At 35.3% G+C, this 22,955-nt stretch overlaps 1 protein-coding gene across 3 annotated transcripts in view; it reads right to left on the bottom strand.

Annotated features, from left to right (window-relative positions):
* Positions 1 to 22,955, bottom strand: part of Tmem161b (transmembrane protein 161B) — a 61,671-nt gene that overhangs the window by 22,918 nt on the left and 15,798 nt on the right. The window contains exons 2-5 of one of the 3 annotated variants that reach the window (XM_090331664.1): positions 20,522 to 20,625; positions 7,783 to 7,866; positions 4,260 to 4,357; positions 450 to 606 (exon numbers count right to left, since the gene is read on the bottom strand). In XM_090331664.1, coding sequence (XP_090187790.1) covers positions 450 to 606; positions 4,260 to 4,357; positions 7,783 to 7,866; positions 20,522 to 20,625 — 443 coding nt within the window. Of the gene's footprint in view, positions 1 to 449; positions 607 to 4,259; positions 4,358 to 7,782; positions 7,867 to 20,521; positions 20,626 to 22,955 lie in introns of those variants that run through there. The other 2 variants (XM_090331666.1, XM_090331665.1) reach the window with 2 other exon arrangements.

Genomic DNA, 22,955 nt, shown 5'->3' with positions numbered 1-22,955 from the left:
GTTCTTCAGCCTGGTTAGTCATTTATATTTATCTATTTGTTTTCTAAGTTTTGAAATTTGTTGCTTTTTCTCTCATCATAGAATCTATCATTCATAGCTTAGACACATGAAGATAAGGTAATAAAAAAAACAAGCAGAGTTTCATAAAGAAGATAAGGAAATAAGAGGTTTTGAAAATTTATAGCAAAAGTTCAATGAACTCCATAGCTAAACAGTGAAAAAAGACACCCAGCAAATAAAATAAATGCAATAAAAGATGTAAAAGTATATAAAAATATGACATAGGCGATCCACTACTTAAATAATAAAAATTACAAAAAGATAGAAAAATCACTAATAGTCATTCTAATGATGTATAATCTCTTTCAAATCGGATATAAGGTCTATTCATATTAACAGCACATGCTAAATAAATTCAAAATTAATATTAATGATGTTTTGAAGGATACATTGCAAAAGATAATGCCAGAAGGCACCAAACTAGGCTGATATTCATTTCCTGTGTAGGCTTCATAAAACTGTAGTAGACTTCTGTTACTACATACACAACTGTAGCAGCCACTGTAAAATCCACCAGCCACTGGTATTCTGGAAAGTAATGCAATGCTGAAATATAAAGGTTAAAAAAGTTCACTTTCACAGTTTTAATTTATAAGGATTTGTCCATAATTAATTTTAAATATGTTACAGTTTGTTAGTTTGCAACTTCAAGCTTGCAAATATAAAAATCAGGAAAGAAATTCAAATGTTAAGATATAAAATTAACTTGAATAGCTCATAAATAATACAATATTAAATTACAAAAATTATTCAAATTATTATCAAAGTGATAACAATGTGTTGGTATATTAACTAACCTTTTTTTTGCAAAATTAACTTATCTGAGGATCTAGCTATGATTTCAACTTTAGTCAGTATAAATTGGTACAGAGTATAAAAGATTTACTTGTATGGTTCATTTCTGAGAAGTTATTAACTGATGGAAGATTGATAATTTTGTAAGTTACTGCAAACAAAAATAATGAAATAAACAAACATATTCCTTCTTCTCTTAAACAAAGCTGATGTGTTTGCTAGTTTTTTTCTTTCCCAGTCCTTGGCCTTCAACTCAGGGCCTGAGCACTGTCCTTGGGCTTTCTCAAGGCTAGAACTCTACCACTTGAGCCACAGCACCACTTCTGGCTTTTTTCTATGTATATGGTACCAAGGAATCGAACCCAGGTCTTCGTGCATGCTAGGCAAGCACTGCACCACTAGGCCAAACTCCTGGCCCTGTGTTTGCTAGTTTTAATAAGAACAAACTCCTCCAATGAATGGTTACATTTTTCAGAATTTATGTTATAAAATTCCATCATTCTTTGCATCACAATTTCTTCAAACTTCTTACAAAGCATAGATCTTCTGGTTTATTTTTTCTATACAGTGTATTCGAAACCATCAGCATTATTTTTTTAAAGGCCTCCTAAAATTATGGAGGTAAATCACATACATACATATCTATCTTTTATTCTCACTGGTACATAACAAAGTGATTTATTTTGTTTTGGAAAGTACTAGACTATAAAAGTACTACAATTATAACTGCAAACACAATACATTTATAGAAAAATATTTAAAACATAATATACTCAAAGACTTAGTAAAATATCTAAACAAGTTAGCTAAAATGTACCAATTCTAAATAACAACAGTAATATTTTTATATACCATTTTTTGTGTGTGATTGAATATATTTCCTGGTTTCTTTAAATTATGATAATACTCTGAATGAGCTTCACGTTATTTTAACTGTTCTAGGTTTTCTGTTGTGATTGCGGGAGTTTTTGAACATTAGAATGGAAAGTTTATCCCAAAATGATTGTATAGAAATGATTCCTCTCTCAATTCCATATCCTCACAAAGATTCAGCCTTTTGGATAAATTCATGGAAGGAGAGTAGTAAAATGGGTAGAAAAGATAAATATTTATTCAAACAAAGGCTTTTAGTCTTTATTATTAATAACTGACGTAGGCATTCTAATTGTACACACCTGCCTACACTCACATTAGGCTCCTTCCACAGATATTAAGTCATGGTAAATATACACAAATTCTTATGCTCTTTATGAGCTTCTTATAATACACAGTTAATACAAATTGAAATTGACTTACAAAAGTACAAATCATATATAACTCTGGGCACATAATTAACTCAAGATTTATAATTCATTCTTCCTACATTTAGTACTATAACATGTGTGTGCCTAAAATAAATAGACAATTAGGAGTCAGATAAGATTCAGATAGAAAATTTATCTAAACATACATATACAGAGAACATTCACAAATGACAACATAAACATAAACTAGAATGCTCTTAATATTCAATGTTTTTGTAACTAGTTCTCAATATTGCACAACTGAAACCAAACAATCAATTAGAATCTAAAGCCACATTACCTAATTTCAACTTTTTTTTTTTGGCCAATCTTGCGGCTTGAACTCAGGGCCTGAGTGCTATCCTTGAACTTTCTCAAAGCTAGAGCTCTACCACTTGAGTCACAGCACCATTTCTGGCTTTTTCTATGTATGTGGTGCTGAGGAATTGAATCCAGGTCTTCGTGCATGCTAGGCAAGCAGTCTACAACTAGGTTAAACTCCCAATCCATAATTTCAACTTTTTAAGGTCATTAAAATAGCTTTGTTCTTATTAACTGGCTCTACCCCAAATCAGAATCATTTCAGTATGTAATTTTACCTGAGTCACTTAATATTCTTCAAGTGAGTTTAAAAAAAAAAAAAGTAGCAGCTACCTAACTACCCAACTAATGCATAAGACTGGAGGAGTTAATACAGCTATAGTATCTGATACTCAGTATTTTTATATTATGTAAGTTAAATAGCTGATAATTTTTCAATAAACAGCTTTTAGTAAAATGATAAAACTATACTAGGAAATAATCAAGGAGAATGTACTTATATTTTTGTATCCATGTCTCCGAATATTTTCATATAAGGACACATATAGGATTTAAGAAAACAAATGTGATGACTAGTCAATAAAAAAATGTTTTTATGTGTTTTAAATGTGGCATAGAAAAAAGTTTAAATATATCTATATATATTTAAAAAAAAACAAATTCCTAGAACATATTTTAGATTCACTGAATCTCAAAGAGTAACAGTAACAATTGTTTTTATTTCAGTCGTGGGGCTTGAACTCTGGGCCTGGGCATTGTCCCTGAGCTTTTCAGCTCAAGGCTAGGCTAGCACTCTACCCCTTGAACCACAGCATCACTTCTGGATTTTTTTTGTGCTTAATGGAGATAAGAGTCCATTGGACTTTTGTGTGCAGGCTGGCTTTAAACCATGACTCTCAGATCTCAGCCTCCTGAGCAAGTAGTTAGGATTACAGGTGTAAGCCACCATGCCTGACTACAATTTTTTTTTTTTTGCCAGTCCTGGGCTTTGAACTCAGGGCCTGAGCACTGTCCTTGGGCTTTCTCAAGGCCAGAGCTCTACCATTTGAGCCACAGTATCACTTCTGGCTTTTTTCTATGTATATGGTACTGAAGAATCAAACTCAGGTCTTTGTGCATGCTAGGCAAGCACTCTACCACTAGGCCAAACTCCCGGCCCCATGGCTACAAATTTTAAAGAACTACTCTAGTGATTCTAACGTACAGTGACGTTTTGAAACTAGTGTTTTAAGTATCTACTTGCATGTCTTTTCCTTCTAAGATTAAAAAAACTTTCATATACATTTCATTTTAAACTTAAAATCATTTCATTATCATAGAAATTGACACGAGACAAGAGTAAATGATTTATTCTGATATATCCAATAGACAACAGTAAATAAAATCCTTTCTAGTAAATGTTAGAATAAAAGTAAATTACTGAAAATGTAAACAATTCAATACAAATACACAAATACAGTTTTGCAAACTGCACAATGAAAGGAGCGAACTAGTTTAAGGAGCAAAAGGTGGTTTAAATTTGAGATTTTTAAAACTGACCAAGTTGAACAAACTATGAGTTTGTTAAATCAGCCTCCTTTGAGGAATGGGAAAAAATGCTACAGGGAAGACAAACAGACAAATTGAATTCAAATAATTATCTTGAACTTCTAAGTTCTTAGATTTCATATTCTACATAATAAACTTAATGATTAGAAAAGTATACAAGAAGGTGTAGTCAAAACAGATAAAATGAAAGTACTTTCACTTCCATAATATAAAACTGAGATTGACAGAACATTTTACCAAGATTTCCCTTACCTAACGTATCCACTTCTGTAACTGACTTTGTTTCTAGATGAAGGTCAATATCCTTTGGAATAGTTAGTGGTTTATTTTCAATGTGACCATTATATTTCCTATAAAAATCAGACAAGTGACACAAAAAACAAGTTATCTACACTGTTACCCAAGTGCTTCTATCAACTAAATGCAAAAGAAATGTTAAGGTTTCAATTGAAAAAAGAAGTAGAATTTCTAATATTTCATCCTAAAGGTTACCTCAAAAATTTAAAAAGAAAATTCCAAAATATGGATCCAAATTATTATATAAACATTTCTCTCTCTCTCTCTCTCTCTCTCTCTCTCTCTCTCTCTCTCTCTCTCTCTCAGATTTGATCTCAATCTAACATCTATTTCTTTAGGTATAAAGTTAAAGGAAAAGAAGACAAATGTAAAGTCTCTAGAATAACATATACACACAGATATATAACTACATATAAGTAAGAGTTGAAGAAGTACAGTAAAATTAATGTACATGAAAACGTCAGAAACATGGAGGGCTAGTAGTTGTTTCTACCAAAAGCCACAGAGAGAGAAAAACAAAAGAATTCTTCATGTGCATTTGTATCATGTCTAAATTTAAGTTTTAAAGACAAGGTTCCAAAATTATAAACCAAGTTGATTTATTTATTTATTTATTTTGCCAGTCTTGAGCTTGGGCTCAGGGCCTCAGCACTGTTCTTGGACTTTCTCAAGGCTAGAGCTCTACCACTTGAGCCTCAGCACCACTTCCGGCTTTTTTCTATGTATGTGGTACCGAGGAATCAAACCTGGGTATTTGTGCATACTAGGCAAGCACACTACCACTAGGCCAAACTCCCAGCCCCGATATTAACTTGCTTTCTTTTTTTTAACTATATTTTTGTCTTTTCTTTTTTGGCACTGGGGATCGAACCCAGGATGTTGCACTTGCTAGGCAAGTGCTTTGCCACTGCGCTACATCCCAGCCAAATTTAATTTTTAAAGATAATGAAATACATAGAGAAGGCATCAAACCAAGTTTTAATAACATGTGCTTCAATTCTGGAAAATTTTCATTTATTCTTAAATCAATATAATGTGAGAAAAATCTCAATTAAAAATATTCTACATAAAGCAGTCAATTAGTAATTATTGTATGAGGGACAAGAGAGCAGTACTAGTACATCTTTCTGTAATTATAAACCATGCTCAACATATAAAAATGTCAATAAATTATCTGATTGCAAGGTATTAAACAATTCAAGTATTTACAAAATGATTTTCATACTACATTAACTAAATTCTACAAGTGCTAAACTATGAGAGTAGAGGTAAATGACAGAAAATAAATACGTACACAAAAAACTAACCCAAATTAAAATCCTAGCCTTTAAATGTGATAATTGGGGCATCACATTAAGCATCTCTGATCAACAACTTTCCTTAGTAAAATGTAAGTTAAATTATTCAGGATTGCTCTGTGTAGTATATATAACTATATGAATTATAGTTTTGAAAACTATAATATTAGATAAGAATATTAAGACTTTAACTACTGGGATAATAAAAAGGAAGGCTTATAATTAATAATCCTATGACAAAAAAAAAGAGAAAAAGAAGATGTCAGTAAATTCAGAAAACAGTCTTTCTCAATTTCCACTGTATGTCAACAGTCATTAATATTTAAAGAACTTTCCAATACCTACAAATCTGTTAGGTCAGGTTAATGTAATTTTGTAATATACATGAGAAATTTGGTGTCAATATATTGTCCCTAACATTTTATAATACATTAAAACCATAACTTCAGAGTCAAAGTGGATTCACAGCTATGGAAATGAAGGCCACTCAGGATAATCAGTGTGAACTTTCCCAGAGAATTAAATTTAAATAAAGATAAGCAACCTGGCTGAGGTTTGCTTTACTTTTAATTTTTATTTTCTGTGGTACTTGCCTTTGAACCCAACTTCCTTGAGCTTGGTAGGGAGATGCTCATATAATTGAGCTCCACCTCCAGCTCTGTTACTTTTTTGCTGATTATTTTGAGATGGGATTTTTGTTTCCTGTACATACCTGGGAGAAATCTGCCCAAACTGGGCTTTCTCACTGTAGCTAGAATAACAGGCAAGTGCCAGCACCATCCAGTTTTCTGTTGAGCAGCGGGTCCTGCAAACTTTTCTGCTTGGGCTGCACTGGAGTCATAACCTAAATTTCAGCCTTGCAAGTAGCTAAGATTATAGGCATGAGCCAATTGTGTCCAGCTAGAAACTTTCAAACTATGCTAAGCCTTTCTGTTTCACAAAAGCTACTGTAGTCCATTCAGTGGAAGTTGACAGGCAGTTTTCTTTATATACTTTAATCACAGGTAAAGTATTCAACAAGCTGCGGTATTAAGTATTACATGATGGGGTTACAACTCAGTGGTACAGTTCTTGCTTAGGTCCTGGGTACAATTCCCAACACTGTGAAAGTGTAAGAACTAAATAAACAGGGCAGGAGTGTGGCCTAGTGGTAGAGTGCTTGCCTAGCATTCATGAAGACCTGGGTTCGATTCCTTGGCCACAACATATACAGAAAAAGTTGGAAATGGTCCTGTGGCTCAAGTGGTAGAGTGCTTGCCTTGAGGAAAGGCCAAGGAGACTGCTCAGGCCCTGAGTTCAAGCCCTCGAACTAGAAAAGAAAGAAAAAAGAAAGAAAGAAGGAAAAAAAGAAGAAAGAAGGAAGGAAGGAAGGAAGGAAGGAAGGAAGGAAGGAAGGCAGGCAGGAAGGAAAGAAGGAGGGAGGGAGGGAGGGAAGGAGGGAGGGAGGGAGGGAGGGAAGAAAAAAAGGAAAGGCGGAAAGGCGAGCTAAAGAGAATCTACAATGTCATATCATCCTTTATTTTAAAAAGTGAGGAAAGCGGGCCGGGAGTTTGGCCTAGTGGTGAAAGTGCTTGCCTAGCATGCATGAAGACCCGGGTTCAATTCCTTGGTACCACATACATAGAAAAAAGCCGGAAGTGGTGCTGAGGCTCAAGTGGTAGAGCTCTAGCCTTGAGAAAGTCCAAGGACAGTGCTCAGGCCCTGAGCTCAAGCCCAGGACTGGCAAAAAAAAAAAAAAAAAAAAGTGAGGAAAGTGTAGTTCAAAAGAAGTCAGTTTATCAACTAACATAACATGAACTCAGTTACAAAGTAAGTAGGAGGAAAAAAGAAAGAACTCAAATCCACTGACATCTTTAAATAAAGTATGTGGGTTTCAGTTCTTTCCTCAATCACTGTGAAATAAAATTTTAAACACAATCCATTGTTCTCATAACTTAAATATAACTAATGATTTTTAAAGTAAATAACCACTGTTTTGTGCTTATACATTAATTTCTACTTATTAAGACTGCATAGGTGCTGATCACAAATGTACCAACTGTTTATAGCATAATTGATGTTTCTGAAATCATTTGCATAAAATAAATTATACATAAAGGTATTATGTATAGGTTTATACACAAAACATATTTGCATAAATTTGTTAGTTAATACTTTTTAAGATTATTAGTGTAACTTACCTGTCTTTTTTGCTTTTTCCTTTTTGCTGTTTCCCTGCAAGAATTCTTAATTCTTCTTCTGTAGGATGCTGATACCACCTCAAACTGAGGGAAAAATAAAAATATATCCCTTTAAGTAACGGGTAACACTAGACTTCCTTTATTCTACAAATACCTACTGAGTTTCCTATGTGAAGAAACCGGCAGGGAAATATCAGGTGGAAACTGTATTCCCAAATAGATACTCAAAGTCTTTAAAAAGAGTTTGGATTCAAATTCAGTTTGGATTCAAATTCGGTTAACACTAAGCACTTACTAGACGCCAGGCCCCACTATGCAGTATGAACACTGTGTATTAAAAATAAATGACCTTATTTCTTATTTATGGCACAGGATAATATTAATTTTCTATCCACTGCTCATTTGAAGAAATTCATAGTTGCTTGTATGCTCTAAAATTTACAGGCATTTCCGCCCCTTCCTAATTTCACTGGAAAATTCTCAAGAGTTTTATGTTTATGAGAAATAGAGAAAACTTGTTGCCTTACAAAACTCCTTTACTCTTGGCTGAAGCTAACATTATTTGGTTAAAGTTCCAACAACTGAGTGTATTCACCTTTAACACACACACACACACACACACACACACACACACACACACACACTACCCAAATGAATCAACTATCCCCACATAATCACTAATCAGTTTATTTTGAATTACCTGTCTTACCTACTGGTCCTACTATCCATCATCTAAATTTGATCTTAGATGCTATGTTTAATGTATCCTTTCTATATAATGCAACAGTTCTGTTACTTGGATATCTAAACTCTGCCTCTTCTATTTAAGTTCCAACTTTGGTTCAGTTTATTCTCTTCTGTAGTTTTTTTGTTTTTTTGTCAGTCCTAGGCTTGAGCTCGGGGTCTGAGCACTGTCCTTGGACTTTGTCAAGGCTAGAGCTCTACCACTTGAACCTCAGCACCACTTCTGGCTTTTTTCTGATTGTTGTACTGAGGAATTAAACCCAGGTCTTGGTGAATGCTAGGCAAGCACTCTACCATTAGGCCAAACTCCCAGCCCCCTCTCCTCTGTAGGTATATCTCTGTTCTCCATGAGAAGGCCTCATCAAGCACCCTGAGCCACCTTTGGCTATTTAAATATATACTTAGGTATAGTATACACTTGTTAAGTATATGCCTGTTTAAATTTTCTTCAAGGTTCCTCAGAAGATAAAATAATCAGTAAACAGCTAAGAAAGAATCTTGAATCAAGATCTTATTTTTAGAAAAGAAACAAATAATAGACCTAATAATTGATGGAATCTTCAGGTTTTGAATAACAAGTCACATTTTTAATGTGAAATATCCCAGTTAAAATAATATTAGCAATATTTCTGGGTTTTGTTTTTTTGTGTGTGTGTATGGGGGGGTGTACTGGGATAGAACCTGGAGCACTGCACCTGCCACCAAACACTTTTCCAGAGATAAAACACTTTTTTTTCTTTTTGCTCTGGCCCAGACATTTTTTTGTGTGGGAAGAGGTCATGGGACTTGAACTCAGGACCTGAATTTTGTCCCAGCTTTTCTCAAGTTTAGTGCTCTACCACTTTCAGCCACAGCACCACTTTCTTGGCAACTATTTTTTTTTTGGCCAGTCTTGGGGCTTGAACTCAGGACCTGGACATTGTCCTTGGACACATTTTGCTCAAGACTAGCACTCTGCCACTTGTTGGCTACTAATTTTAAAATAGTAAATTTGAATACTGATTATATGTCTGATGGTAATAAATCTATATTATTGTTCCCCCCCCCCAATATCGGGGTTTGAATTCAAGGCTTGGCTTTCGATACCCTGTCACTGGAGCCAGGATTCTGCTTAGATATTTTAATTAAAGAAAGATGCTTGTGGGCTTTCCTGCCCACAAGTGGTTTTGAACTTCGACATTCAGATCTCAGCCTTCTAAAGAGTTATGATTAAAAGCATTTGTCCAACCCTCGATTGTTAAAATTCCTGACCTACGATAATAGAGTGCTACAGTTTGTGTGTGTGTGTGTGTGCGCGAGCGCGTGTGTGTGTGTGTGTGTGTGTGTGTGTTTTGCCAGTCCTGGGCTTGAGCTCAGGGCCTGAGCACTGTCCTTGGACTTTCTCAAGGCGAGAGCTCTACCACTTGAGCCTCAGCACCACTTCTGGCTTTTTTTTTTCTATGTATGTGGTACCAAGGAATCGAACCCAGTCTTTGTGCATGCTAGGCAAGCACTCAACCAGTAGGCCAAACTCCCAGCCCCTACAGTTTTGTTTTTTTAAACTCATATATTCTTCCTGGAATATTTAAGATTGATCAAACCAGATAGAATTTATTGCAGAATCATTATGTTTGGAGTGAGGACAGATTAATGGAGATAGAAATGAAACAAGTCTGACCACTAATGTGTTGAAAATATAGTAACAATAGCCATATAATGAGTGATTGTTATCCTTAATGCACTATGTTATCTCTCATCTCTTTTGCTGTCCCTTGGTTATCTCATATTGTTACAGTATTTCCCTTTTTAACTGATATACTGGATATATACGTATTTGGTTATTTGAAATTGGATAGGGAAGGGGGGAAAACAAGATGAGGGTGGGGGTGGTGGGAAGGAAATGGGCACCAAGACATGAGAAAGGGTATCAATGTATGTGAAGTAATGCACCTTCTATCAGGTGAATATAATGTAACCCTACTATTAATTACAATAAAAAATATATGAAAAAAAGAAAATATAAATTCACTACATTATTCTGTGCTCATAATTTTTCATTAAAACACACAAAACTCAAACCTACATTGGACTTTAAAACTTCCTGCTCCCTCAGTCTATTTCTGCAGATTAATATTTAACTATTTACTATGGAAAGTTAAAAAAAATTTAGGTGAGTGCAGTGGTTGACATCTGTAATCCTAGCTACTTGGGAAGCTAAGACCTGAGGATCCCAGTTCAAAGCCAGCCTGGGCACTAATGACTGTGAGACTCTCCAATTAACCACTAGAAAACCGGAAATGGCTGTGACTCAAGGAGTAGGGAGGGCAGTAGCCTTGAGTTGAGGAGCTCAGGGACAGCACCCAGGCCTAGAGTTCAAGCCCCAGGACTGACAACAAAAGAAAAAAAATCTAGCCTGATTAAATGCATTTACTCCTCACAAATTCTTTCAGCTTTTGTTATTTTCTACATGTATTCTTCTCTCTGTGTATAAAGAACCATGGTCCACATGACAAATACTTTTTTTTTTTAAACTTACACTCAAGTTTTACATTTTATGATTTACACAGTGGTCTCTCTGTGGTATAATGAAGAATTTATCTGTTCACCATTTTCAGTTCCTGGCACAAAGTTTCAAAAGCTCCTGATTATACTAAGGGATAGAGGCATATGTTACACTAATGAACTAATTCTCAACAGGGTACTACATCGCTTCTGTGTGGGCACTAGAAATACCAAATACATGATTAGAGAGGTCCAGAACTTTGAGCCACTTCAAGAGAGACTGATATTTAAGTTCTATCATCTAAGTCAATTTATAGCTCCATGATATGAAGTCCATGGAACAATATCAGGTCTATGAATGAAATTCCATAAGAAATCTGGATATGGAGGCCTCGAGCTTCCTGGTTGGTTAACACACGAATATACTGAAGGTGACATTTCTGACTCTGCAGGGAGAGAATGGGAAGCTTTTCATAGATGTTATCCCATGTGCACACTTTCTAGACAAACTGAAACTGTAAGTTTTTTGAGTTGGTCATTCCAGGGAATTCATAAACCAAAGAGGATCTTGGGAATGCTTATATTTGTAGCTCTACAATCAGAAGTATAGGTGGCCTAGCTACCCCAACAACTTAAAGCTGGTGTGAGAGTAAAAGCACACTTGTACAAGACTCACATTTAACCTGTGGGATCCATGCTAACTCAAGGTTGTGTCAAAACTAAATTATAACACAGAGGTGACATCAGGTGAGTTAGATTAAAATGGAACTCAATATTCCCAAAGACTTCACAAGTTAATTTACTGGCATATAGTAAGTGTCAAAAGGATCACTGAATCAAAACAATTTTGAAAACATTCAATTCTCTGTATATGTATGTGTACACACACACACATACGCACACCCACGTGCACACACACACACACCTACACACACATATGGACATATATATCCCAACACAAAAGTCCCTAAATTACAGTTAACAAATCAGTAGACACTTCCTGTAATTTCTATTGAAGTCCAGAACTTTAACTTACAGTCAATTCTCGTTATTCGCGGTAGTTATGTTCTATAAAGTCGCCGCGAACACTGAACCATTGCTCCTAGGGGAAATAGAGGGTTAGGTTCCTGAGAGCCTCTGGGTCACAACATTTTCATCAATCAATGAAGGCACACAGTAATCCTGATTAATGTGTGCTTTTATCTAAAAATATTTTACATCATATATATATATTGTTGGTTACTTTGAACTCATGGCCAGCAGCTCATACCTTATGCCAGTGAAAAACTTATCTAATATCTGTACTGCTAAATACAGCATTTTCCTGAATTTAAGGAGTTATTCCAGCAGATTTTCATAAAAGGTAAATCATAGCCTTCTTGTGCTTGGGAATAGAGCAAACTTTGAACAGCAAAATCACTAAGTTAAAAAAAAAGTTTAAAAGGCAGTGATAAAATATGAGAATTAAAATAAGGCAAAGACACCAGTAGAGCCTAACTGAGGAATAATGTGTGCAGACACACACAAAATTTTCATGACTGTGCATTATGCCCACAAATGACCAGGGAAACTCTAATGACTGACAAGAGCATGTGTACATTTCGTATGTACAGAATCGACACATAACGAGTACATGAATTCAGAAGAACATGTCAGTAAATAACTTATTTAGAAAGGGTACAATTATTTGAAAAATAATTAGTAAATAAAGCTTCAGCATAGCAAGACTTAGATTATATTAAGAATAATGAAATATTTTCAGACTTACAGTTTCTAAAAACCAGTTATTTTTAGAGTTTACTCAATTACCTAATTTTATTTTTGTAAGCTCATTTTCCTAAAAGAGATTACATTTATTATAACTTAATTAGACTGATCAAATTCATTAGTGACAATGACTTTTCAAAGCTGAATTCTAAGGATGCTGGCTGCTTTTTGATTTGGTAGGTATCCATTTATTTACCAGCTACTTATGGAGAACATTCAATTTAACAACAGACAGATAATCCTGGTCAATAAAGACAAATTCCTGACTTTTTGATGCTTCTATTCCAGTCAAAGTAGAACTTAACTAATTAAGAAAAAATAAGTCACAATTGTGATGTCACAGAAAGTACCAAATGAGTTATTAGGCTATGAGACACATCTTAAATACTATGTGAAGATAATTCCCCTGAGACATTTAACAGGAAGCCAAAAGGTAAGAAAAATAGAGAGATTATTTCAGAAAGGTGCAGTATGCCCAAAAGCAAAAAGGCATGAAAAAAAAATCATGTAGTACTGAAATAACTAAAAATCCAAAGAGGCAGAAGCCTCAAGAAGAAATGTAACAAGAAAAATAAACACTAAGAAGGGAGCAAATCATGCAAAGTCTCCAGTATTGAATTTAGATTTTAAGCTAAAATATTACTCTCAAAGTAGGAGAAATAATTTACATTTTAGGATTCCTTTTTGCTGCCCTGTGATTAACAAAAAGAAAATAGAAGAAAGATACATTTTGGACAGCAAATCAACAAGTTTTGCTCGACGACATGGTAACAACATTTCTGATCTAAAGGTAATACTACATTATTGACATGGAATAAAGCAGGTTGAAATCAATTTATAAATGTTGACTTTCAAGTGTCTATTGGAGGAAGTGGAAGTTAGGCTTAAGTGGTAAAGAGCCAGCCATACACACAAAAGCCAGCAAAAATATGAAATTCTGAGTTCTAGCTCCAGTACTAGCAATGAAATAATAATAGTAATACTGACAACAAAGTACCTATGGAATATCAAGTGAAAATGTCAACAGGATAATATGTACGTATTAAAATCTAGAGTTCATAGCCGGGAGTTTGGCCTAGTGGTAGAGTGCTTGCCTAGCATGCATAAAGACGGTTCGATTCCTCAGAACCACATACATTAAAAAAAAAAAAAAAGCCAGAAATGGTGCTATGGCTCAAGTGGTAGAGCTCTAACTTTGAGAAAGTCCAAGGACTTTCTGAGTCCAAGCACTCAGGCCTTGAGTTCAAGGGCCAGGACTGGAAAAAAAAAAAATCTAGAGTTGAGAGATAGTTTTGGGTCACTGGATAGTATTGCTGTAATAAATAAAATTTTTGCAATAAAATCAGTTTTTAATATTAAATCAAGAAAATTTTAATAAAATGATCTATACAACTAACAAACATGATATAAAGTTAAACTGCTACTGAACAATTGTAACTCAACTTCAAATTTGGCTCTAAAGAGAAACAGAGAAATAAGCACACACCAAGGAATGGAAAAGGTACTTTGACATTTTAGTGGGGATGTAAGGGTTTGTGATTCTTCTTTACTGTCATTATTTTTTTCCTTTTTTGGGGGGAGGGGGGTCAGTCATGGGGCTTGAACTTAGGATCTGAGTGTGATCCCTGAGTTCCCTGAGATCCGAATATCTAAGCCTCCCAAGTAGCTAGGATTGAGCCAGCAATGCCTGGATTCGCTATTACTTTTAGTGGGAGATTAGAAGAAGAAAACAAATGTTTGCAAACAGGAAAGATCCAACAGATATAAAATAAAAGGATAAAGCTAAGTACCAGCAGCTCCCCTGTAATGCTGGGGAGCACCAGGGCTCAAGGCTACTCTAGGTAAAAAGCTTTTAAGATGCTATCTCAACCAATAGCTGGGAATAGTGGTGTGCAGCTATCATCCTGCTTCTCAGGAGGCTGAATTTGGAAGAACAATGGTTATTGGGTGCGAAAGTAAGTAAGACCTAGCACAACAAAAAAGCTGGATGTGATGGCATATGCCTGTCCTACCAAATAATATTGGAAATGTGACTAGAAAGTTATCAGACCACCAGCCTGGGTTAAAAAATGAGACTCTATGGGGCCGGGAGTTTGGCCTAGTGGTTAAAGTGCTTGCCTAGCATGCATAAAGACCTGGGTTCAATTCCTCGGTACCACATACATAGAAAAAAAAAAAAAAGCTGGAAGTGGTGCTAAGGCTCAAGTGGTAGAGCTCTAACCTTGAGAAAGTCCAAGGACAGTGCTCTGGCCCTGAGCTCCAGCCCAGGACTGGCAAAAAAAAAAAAAAAAAAAAGAGAGACTCTAAGGACTTGGAGGCATGGCTCAAATAGTAAACAGACTAGCAAGCATAAAGCCAAGAGAGAGATAGAAAAGACGGAATGTTCCAACAGCAAAACCTAGGTGAAGGTTACAGACAACAGTCCACTGTACAATTTAAGTATAAGATTTTTGGCCCTAACAACACTTCTTCCATAAAAAGTAAAATACATACAAATTTTTAAATAGAACTAAATTCACAGGTACTACATGTAACTACAACAGATGAGAACAATGGACTCTGTTTTCAGGAATTTAAGTGAGAGTATTCTAAGAAGTAGATTACCAAAACATTTCTGGCAGTATGAAATGGCCACCTATGGCCAGAGATCATAGATTCAAGGTAAATTTGTTTGTATGATTTTCTTTATTAAGTCAGTGGTTCATATACAGTTTAACGCTATACCATACGGATTATATTATTATTATTTGTATTCTGGTGTATGTTTTTAGTTTTTTATTTTGTTAAGATTTAAAACACAAATAATCATACATAAGCAAAGTGACTGCCTTCTTGCAAGTGTTGCCATTATGCCTTTCTAATACAGACTTGGGAACAGATATTTAAACTCACTAGTTTAGAGTCTATGCTGCAGTTAATAATGGCCCCGATAACACAATTAGCAAAGAAAATATTTTATGTTAGTATGTTAAAGAGCATGAAGTATGGGCTGAAAGTTTGACCTACTGGTAGAGTGCTTGCCTACCATGCACAAAGACCTGGGTTTGATTCCTCAGTACCAGATACTTTAAAAAAAAAAAAAAAAGCCGAAGTGGTGCTGTGGTTCAAGTGGTCAAGCTCTAGTCTTGAGAAAGATCAAAGATAGTGCTCAGGCCTTGAGTTTAAGCCCCAGGACTGGCAAAAAAAAAGGGGGGGGGGCTGGAAGTTTGGCCTAGTGGGAGAATGCTTGCCTAGCATGCACAAAAACCTGGGTTCTATTTCTTGCTACCAAATACATAGAAAAAGCTGGAAATGGTGCTGTGCCTCAAGTGGTAGAATTCTAACTTTGAGAAAGCTCAAGGGCAGTGCTCAGTCTCTGAGCTCAAGCCCAGGACTGGTTTAAAAAAAAAAAAAGATCATGAAGTATAATTGAACATATATCATCCATAAGAAGAAAATACATAACCAAATTACCAGAAGGAAATACAATAAAATTTACAATGACTTTCTCTAGGTAATGAGAATATATCCACTATAATGTTTTCTGGTTTTGTTTTAGTTTTGGTGCCAGTCCTAAATCTTGAACTCAGGGCCTGGGTGTTGTCCCTGAGCTCTTTTGCTCACTTAAGCCAATGTTCCACTTCTGGTTTTTTGGTGATTAATTGAATATAATAGGCTCATAGACTAAGCCAGGCACGGTGGCTCATGCCTGTAATCCTAGTTACTGAGAAAGCTGAGATCTAAGGATGTGATGTCGGTTCAAAGCCAGCCAGGGCACTGAAGGACAGTGAGACTCATCTCCAATTAATCACTAGAAAACCAGAGGTGGTGCTGTGGCCCAAAGAGAAAGGTGGTAGCCTTGAGCTGATAAGCCTAGGGACAGTACTCAGATCCATGGGTAGGGCAGGAGCCTTGAGCTCAGGGACAGTGCCCAGGCCTAGAGTTCAAGCCCCACAACCGACAAAAAAAAAAAAAGGCTCATGGAAATTCCTGCCCATGTTAGCTTGAACCAAGATCCTTTTAGCTTCCTAAATAGCTAAAATTACAAGGGTGAGTCTCCAACACCTGGTGCAGTTTGTCTCTTTTTCCATTATAGGTATGTGTGGCTTTTGAAGTAGAAAAGGAACTCACAAAAAATAAATCTTCTGCACTTAAGATGCATATTAATTTCAATTTTACAACATTTACATTGGTTGGCAACTTAGTGGGCGTTGTTTTTCCCACTTACGTTCAGTTGAAATTGTTAGCAGTTCCCTAGAATAGAGATTAATGGCATGCACTACCACATTTGGTTCCATAAAATATACAGTTGACCACAGGCAAATAAAATAGGGGAAAGCAAACACATAACATGTAAGTAATAGAAGACTGCTGTCCTAGATGGCAAGTGGGATTTCTAGGATTTCTAGATCTCTTTTTTTCTTTGTATATGTACTTGAGTAAATCATCTAAAACTCATTTTCTCATCAAACACACACACACACACACACACACACACACACACACACACACACACACACACACACCATGGGTGTAGTATCATGTATTGAAGAAAAACACCAGGTACTCACCAATTTTGTTTTTACTTCTTTGGTACAATAAAAACCACCATTTTCCAGACCATTCTGACCCATAGCTAAGGCCACTAGAAGGACCCCAGGCTATGTAATTTGAGAAGAAATAATGAATTTATTTCCTTTTTTTTTTGCCAGTCTTGGGCTTGAACTTAGGGCCTTGGCACTGTCCTTGACCTTTCTGAAAGCTAGTAATGTATCATTTGAGCCACTTCGAGCACTTCCAGCATTTTCTGTGTATATGGTACCAAGGGATCAAACTCAGGGTTTTGTACATTTTAGGCAAGCACTCTACCACTAAGCCACACTCCCAGCAAGACAAATCTATTTCTAAGTGTGATATCTCACATCTCCTATGGTAACTACTCTCTTTACTTGCCAACTAGCATGGCATGTGACAAGAACTCCAAGGTCTTAAGACCTCAGCTACAAAGATGTTTAAGGTCAGAGCATGTTCCAACATCTCTCCTCTAACCTAGCTCATGGTATACAGAACCAAATGAGATACCAGACTAAAATTTTTTATCAGTATGTTTATACAAATATAAAAGTGATTACTAATGCAATTAAACCAGGTTGAAGACAGAGTCCAATGTATGATAGGAACAGAAATTAACAAGATATCCACAGAAAAGAATTGTTTTTTTTGTTGTTGTTGTTTTTGTGTTGTTTGGTGGGTCATGGGGCTTGAACTTGGTCTGGGTGCTGTCCCTGAGCTCTTCTGCTCAAGGCTACCACCCTACCTCTTGAGCCAAGCCCCACTTACCATTTTCCAGAGTTTAATTGGAGACAAGAGTCTCAGGTTCTTTTGTGCCCGAGCTGGCTTTGAACCTTGACCCTTAGATCTCAGCCTCCTGAGTAGCTAGGATTACAGGCGTGAACCACTACACCTGGCGAAAATGGTAATTTTTAAGAACAGTTCAAAGTATTCATTTGTAACTTGAAGTTATGATATCATACATATTAAAATGTGAAGCCAAATTTTTCCACATATTCATGCTAATATATATCTACTGTGATATTTATACCTATTTTCACTTAACTAGTTGCACTGAATAGTTCTGTTCAATATAGTCACTTCTGAAACATCCTATATTATTTAGTTTTTACAAAATAAACCCCAAGAAGGTGAAATATGTTTTGTCAGGTAACGACGGTTAGGCAAGTGTGGACAGACAAATTGAAAGAAAGGGTGAACAAATACAGTCAATGTACAACAGAACCAAGTAACTGTAGAGAATGAGTACGAGGAGGACAAATGGAAAGGAGGAATAGAAAGGGGTTATCAATTAAGATGCCTTGTTCTCATAAACTCTCATGTTGAATTAAGACCTCTTTGTACAACTACTTAAATATAACTGTAAAATTTTTAATTAAAAAAACTAAAACAGCAGGTGTTGGATGTTCATGCCTTTAATCGTAACTACTCAGGAAGCTAAGATCTGAGGACTGCAATTAGAAGCCAATGTGAGCAGGAAAGTTTGTGATACTCTAAGTGTCCAGTTGACTGTTAAAAAAGAAAAAGCCATAAGTGAACCTGTGGCTCCAGCCACAGACTGATAGCCTTGAGCAAAAAAGCTCAGGACAGAGCCCATACTCTGATTTCAAACTCCAGGACCTGCACCAAAAATAAATAAATAATAAAAAGCAACTGAAAATATGAAAGCCCTGTTGCATTTTTAAATTCCTTCAGTTTAGGAACTAAAAGAATGTCCTTAGATTTCTTTTCCTTCAACCCAATTGCTCAAAACACAAACTTATTTATTATCAATAGTATTTTAATATAAGAAACAAGAGAAGTTAGATTATTTTTAGCATTAAAACAGTACTACTTCATATTACAAAAAGTTAATAAGGTATTCATTATTTTTTAAAAAAAGCTGTAACAATCATGTTACTCAGCTGATAACAACAAACTGTCTTTCATGATTTTCATGAAGTCTCATTTGTATTATATAAGCAGAGAATTTAGATACAAGCAGTTCAGAGGAGAAAATACATTATTATATTTTTGTATACTTTTACAAACTCAAGTTTCATTTCATCTAAAACTAATGACAGTTTGCGTAGTAGATACATTTCCTTTTCATGATCTCTGGACATTTGTTCTGCTAAGCAAAGCATTAAACCAGATTATTCATATTAAAACTACACAAAAAATTTATAGATGACTGATTTTACCTCATAAATGATATGACCCAGGATTTAACTTTACCAAAACTTTATTTATTATGTTACTATACATCTATAAGAAGCTCTTATCTCACACTCACTAGATACGTATGCAGACATACAATTATTTCAAAACATTTTAAAGATGTCTAAATATTTTTCTATATTTGAACCTCACCATGAAAAAGTATAATGCATAACGAACATAATTCAAAAATCTCTACCAAAAAACTTAAGTTTTGGGGATTTAACATCTTGCAATTTATGAAATTACTCATAAGAGAGCTAACCATTGCTTTCTCATTTCAAACTGTTTGAAGAATATGAATATACTAAATAATATCAGAATTTGACTATTTAGTAAAGATAAATAATTGAAGTAGGCACGGTATCAAATTTATCACTTATCTTTCAGAATTAGATAATTTTTGCAATATTGTATGCAGACTTATTCTTTAACTTATATCTGTTTATTTTTGAGTTTTCATTTATTGTTCATATTTCAGCTAAGCAACTTAGTTCCTTTTCAGGAGCCAGAGACACCAGAGTTCATAATGCAATAGATAAAATCCCACAACATAACTTCTTTCTTTTCCTTACTGAACAGTAAAATTCTTGCAATAAAACAAAGAACCTCTAACTTACAAATTCTGAAATGAGTCACTGACAAAGAACATCCATGTTGTATAAAATTTCTCAGTAAATGGTGGGAATATATTAGCACTTTGACTAGAAAAGATATATGGTATTTCTAATAGCCAGACACTCAGAAAAAAGAAGGCAGAGATAGATAGAACGGGAGACTGAATACTTATGCCATACTTTATTACCCTTCTCCCCTTATACTATACAGATAAACAACTAATGCATCAAGTAAATAGAAAAAATAAGATTTCTTCATAACCTTCCTTTATCATACCTTCAAAAATAGGAATTAGCATTTCTAGAAAGTTAAGCAGGCTTGTAAACTAAATAAACCTGGAAAATGCCAATCACAATCAGCCAGCCTATCCTTGCCTTACCTGCCATTACAGAGTAGCCATCGAGCAAGAGAATAGTGAGGTATAATCTTCTGCATGACACTAGCCATCACCATGGTAACAACCAGCTGTATACCTATCACACCCTGTATAAAAAACAAACAAACAAATAAATTTAACAGTAAATGATTTTTTTCTTGAGTTTACTGCTGAAAAACTTGCCGTAAAGTTTGAAAATTGCATTTTTAAGAAAAATGAGCTAACTACTAAAATACATCATTATTGTGGTATTTAGGTATTCAAGATGACATACTCAGTTCAAACTTAAAATTCAGTTTGTAGTCTTACCTCCCAAACCTTTGCTACAAGTTAGCAAAGTGTCACATCCATGTGAACAAAAGTGAAATCTATTCCCAATAATTATTTCTATAAATTAAGGATATCAAAATAAAGTGAAAAGTATTAACTGTCCAAACTTCTCTAGCTTATACCATATACCTAAAACACCATCTTGGTAAGCTTTTGATGTAGTATACAAAAGCAGCTTTAGTAGTAAATTCAATAATTCCAGTACTCAGGAATCTGAGGCAAGAAGATGAAGAATTAGAACCTGACTCCAAGTGTCTATGTCAACGGCTCATACCTATAATCCTAGCTACACAAGAAGCTGGGAATCAGTCTCAACTCATCCAGGAAGAAATGTCCTTGAAACTAAAGTCCTTAACCACTAAAAGCCAGAAGTAAAGCTGTGGCTCAAGTCACAGGGTGCTAAACTCAAGCAAAAGCCAAAGGATAGCACCCAGGCTCTCAGTTCAAGCCTCAGTATCAACACAAAACAAAAAGAATCTGACTCAAACAAAAGAACCTGACTCACGTGAGAAAAGCATCTTTTCTATCAAAGTTGTTTGGCTCCTTTTGGTTAATTTTGAGAGAACTGTTTTTCTGAAATGTTCCTGCATGGCCAGGTGGTTTGATCCTTGTTAATTATATTTTACTTCTATACATCCTTTTCTTGAGCACTTTAATATATCCTGTTAGAAGCTCAGCCACTGCAAACAAAGGGGCAGGAAGTAGCTTGCCTGCCCTGTATGCTTGCTTGCCAGATTTGGTTTGGACTGATGGAGTATCTTTCTGTAGAAGTAAACTATGCATGCCTGGCTGAGTTTTGTTCTCCATATTCCTATGTGACACCCTAATGTCCTTAAATATTTCTAACATTCAAAACATGAAAGCATATTTTAAGCATATTTTAAACAAGCAGTGAATGATTAACAAGCACTTACTACATGAAGTGTTATTGTCAGAACTGACTTGAAGATTTGCAGATTTGAAAATTGAACTTATTATACTACTACAAACTATTTCCAGTGAGTAGGTCCTCAACAATCCTTCTAATTTTCTGTCATCAATTTCTTTACCATCTGCTAGATGTGCAATTCTGGACATATTATTTAAACGTCCTGCACCTTTATTTCCTCTTCCATAAAACAGACAATTCAATCTATGCCATTGAACTGTGGTTGAGTATTATGTCTCATACATAGTTAAGTAGTTAATACATGATAGTACTGTTTGTTTTTGTCATCATGATTATTATCACAAATAATAGAAAACATAATTTTTCTTATGTCAAGAATAAAAAGTGCTCAAAAATGAAATTTTTGACATGAAGAAATAATATAAACAATGTCAGAAGACCAACTAGAGTTCTTACAACTGAGCAAACAGTTCATCATCTAAATCTAATTTTAAAAAAGATACATAGAGGCTAAGACCATGGCCAACTGCCAGAGTACTTGCCTAGCATGCACAAAGCCCTGGGTTGGATTTCTCAGTACCATATACACGAAAAAGCCAGAAGTGGTGCTGTGGGCTCAAGTGGACAGCGCCCAAGAAATGGGTACTGCAGTAATAATTACAAATAATTAAGTGGTTCTTAACCAGGAAAACTAATTAAATAATGAAAATGGTTCTTAAACAGGACTTCTAAAATGAAGTATAACAAACCTACCTTAACTACTTTTTTTTTTGCCAGTCCTGGGCTGGGGCTCAGGGCCTGAACACTGTCTTTGGACTTTCCCAAAGCTAGCACTCTACCACATGAGCCTCAGCACCACTTCCGGCTTTTTCCTATCTATGTGGTACCAAGGAATCGAACCCGGGTATTCGTGCATGCTAGGCAAGCACTCTACCACTAGGCCAAACTCCCGGCCCCACTACCTTAACTACTTTTATTTGGGATGCTTTAATGTCCGAAAAACCACCAACTGTGACACAATTACATTTTTTTTATATTCACCTAACATCAAATGTTCACCTTTTCTTTTCCATTTCCTGTCATCATTATTTTCATGATAGAAAATTTGCAATCACCATATAGTACATGCCACTGTAAAGAAATTGCTCAAATAGAACAAGGCCAAGAAATATAATAACACATATGTCCAAGGATAGTATATTTGAGATTATAGATGTC

Source organism: Megascapheus bottae, chromosome 4 (assembly GCF_031878675.1).
Source record: "Megascapheus bottae isolate mThoBot1 chromosome 4, mThoBot2.hap1, whole genome shotgun sequence".
NCBI lineage: Eukaryota > Metazoa > Chordata > Mammalia > Rodentia > Geomyidae > Megascapheus > Megascapheus bottae.
This window is presented reverse-complemented; position numbering and strand designations above follow the sequence as displayed.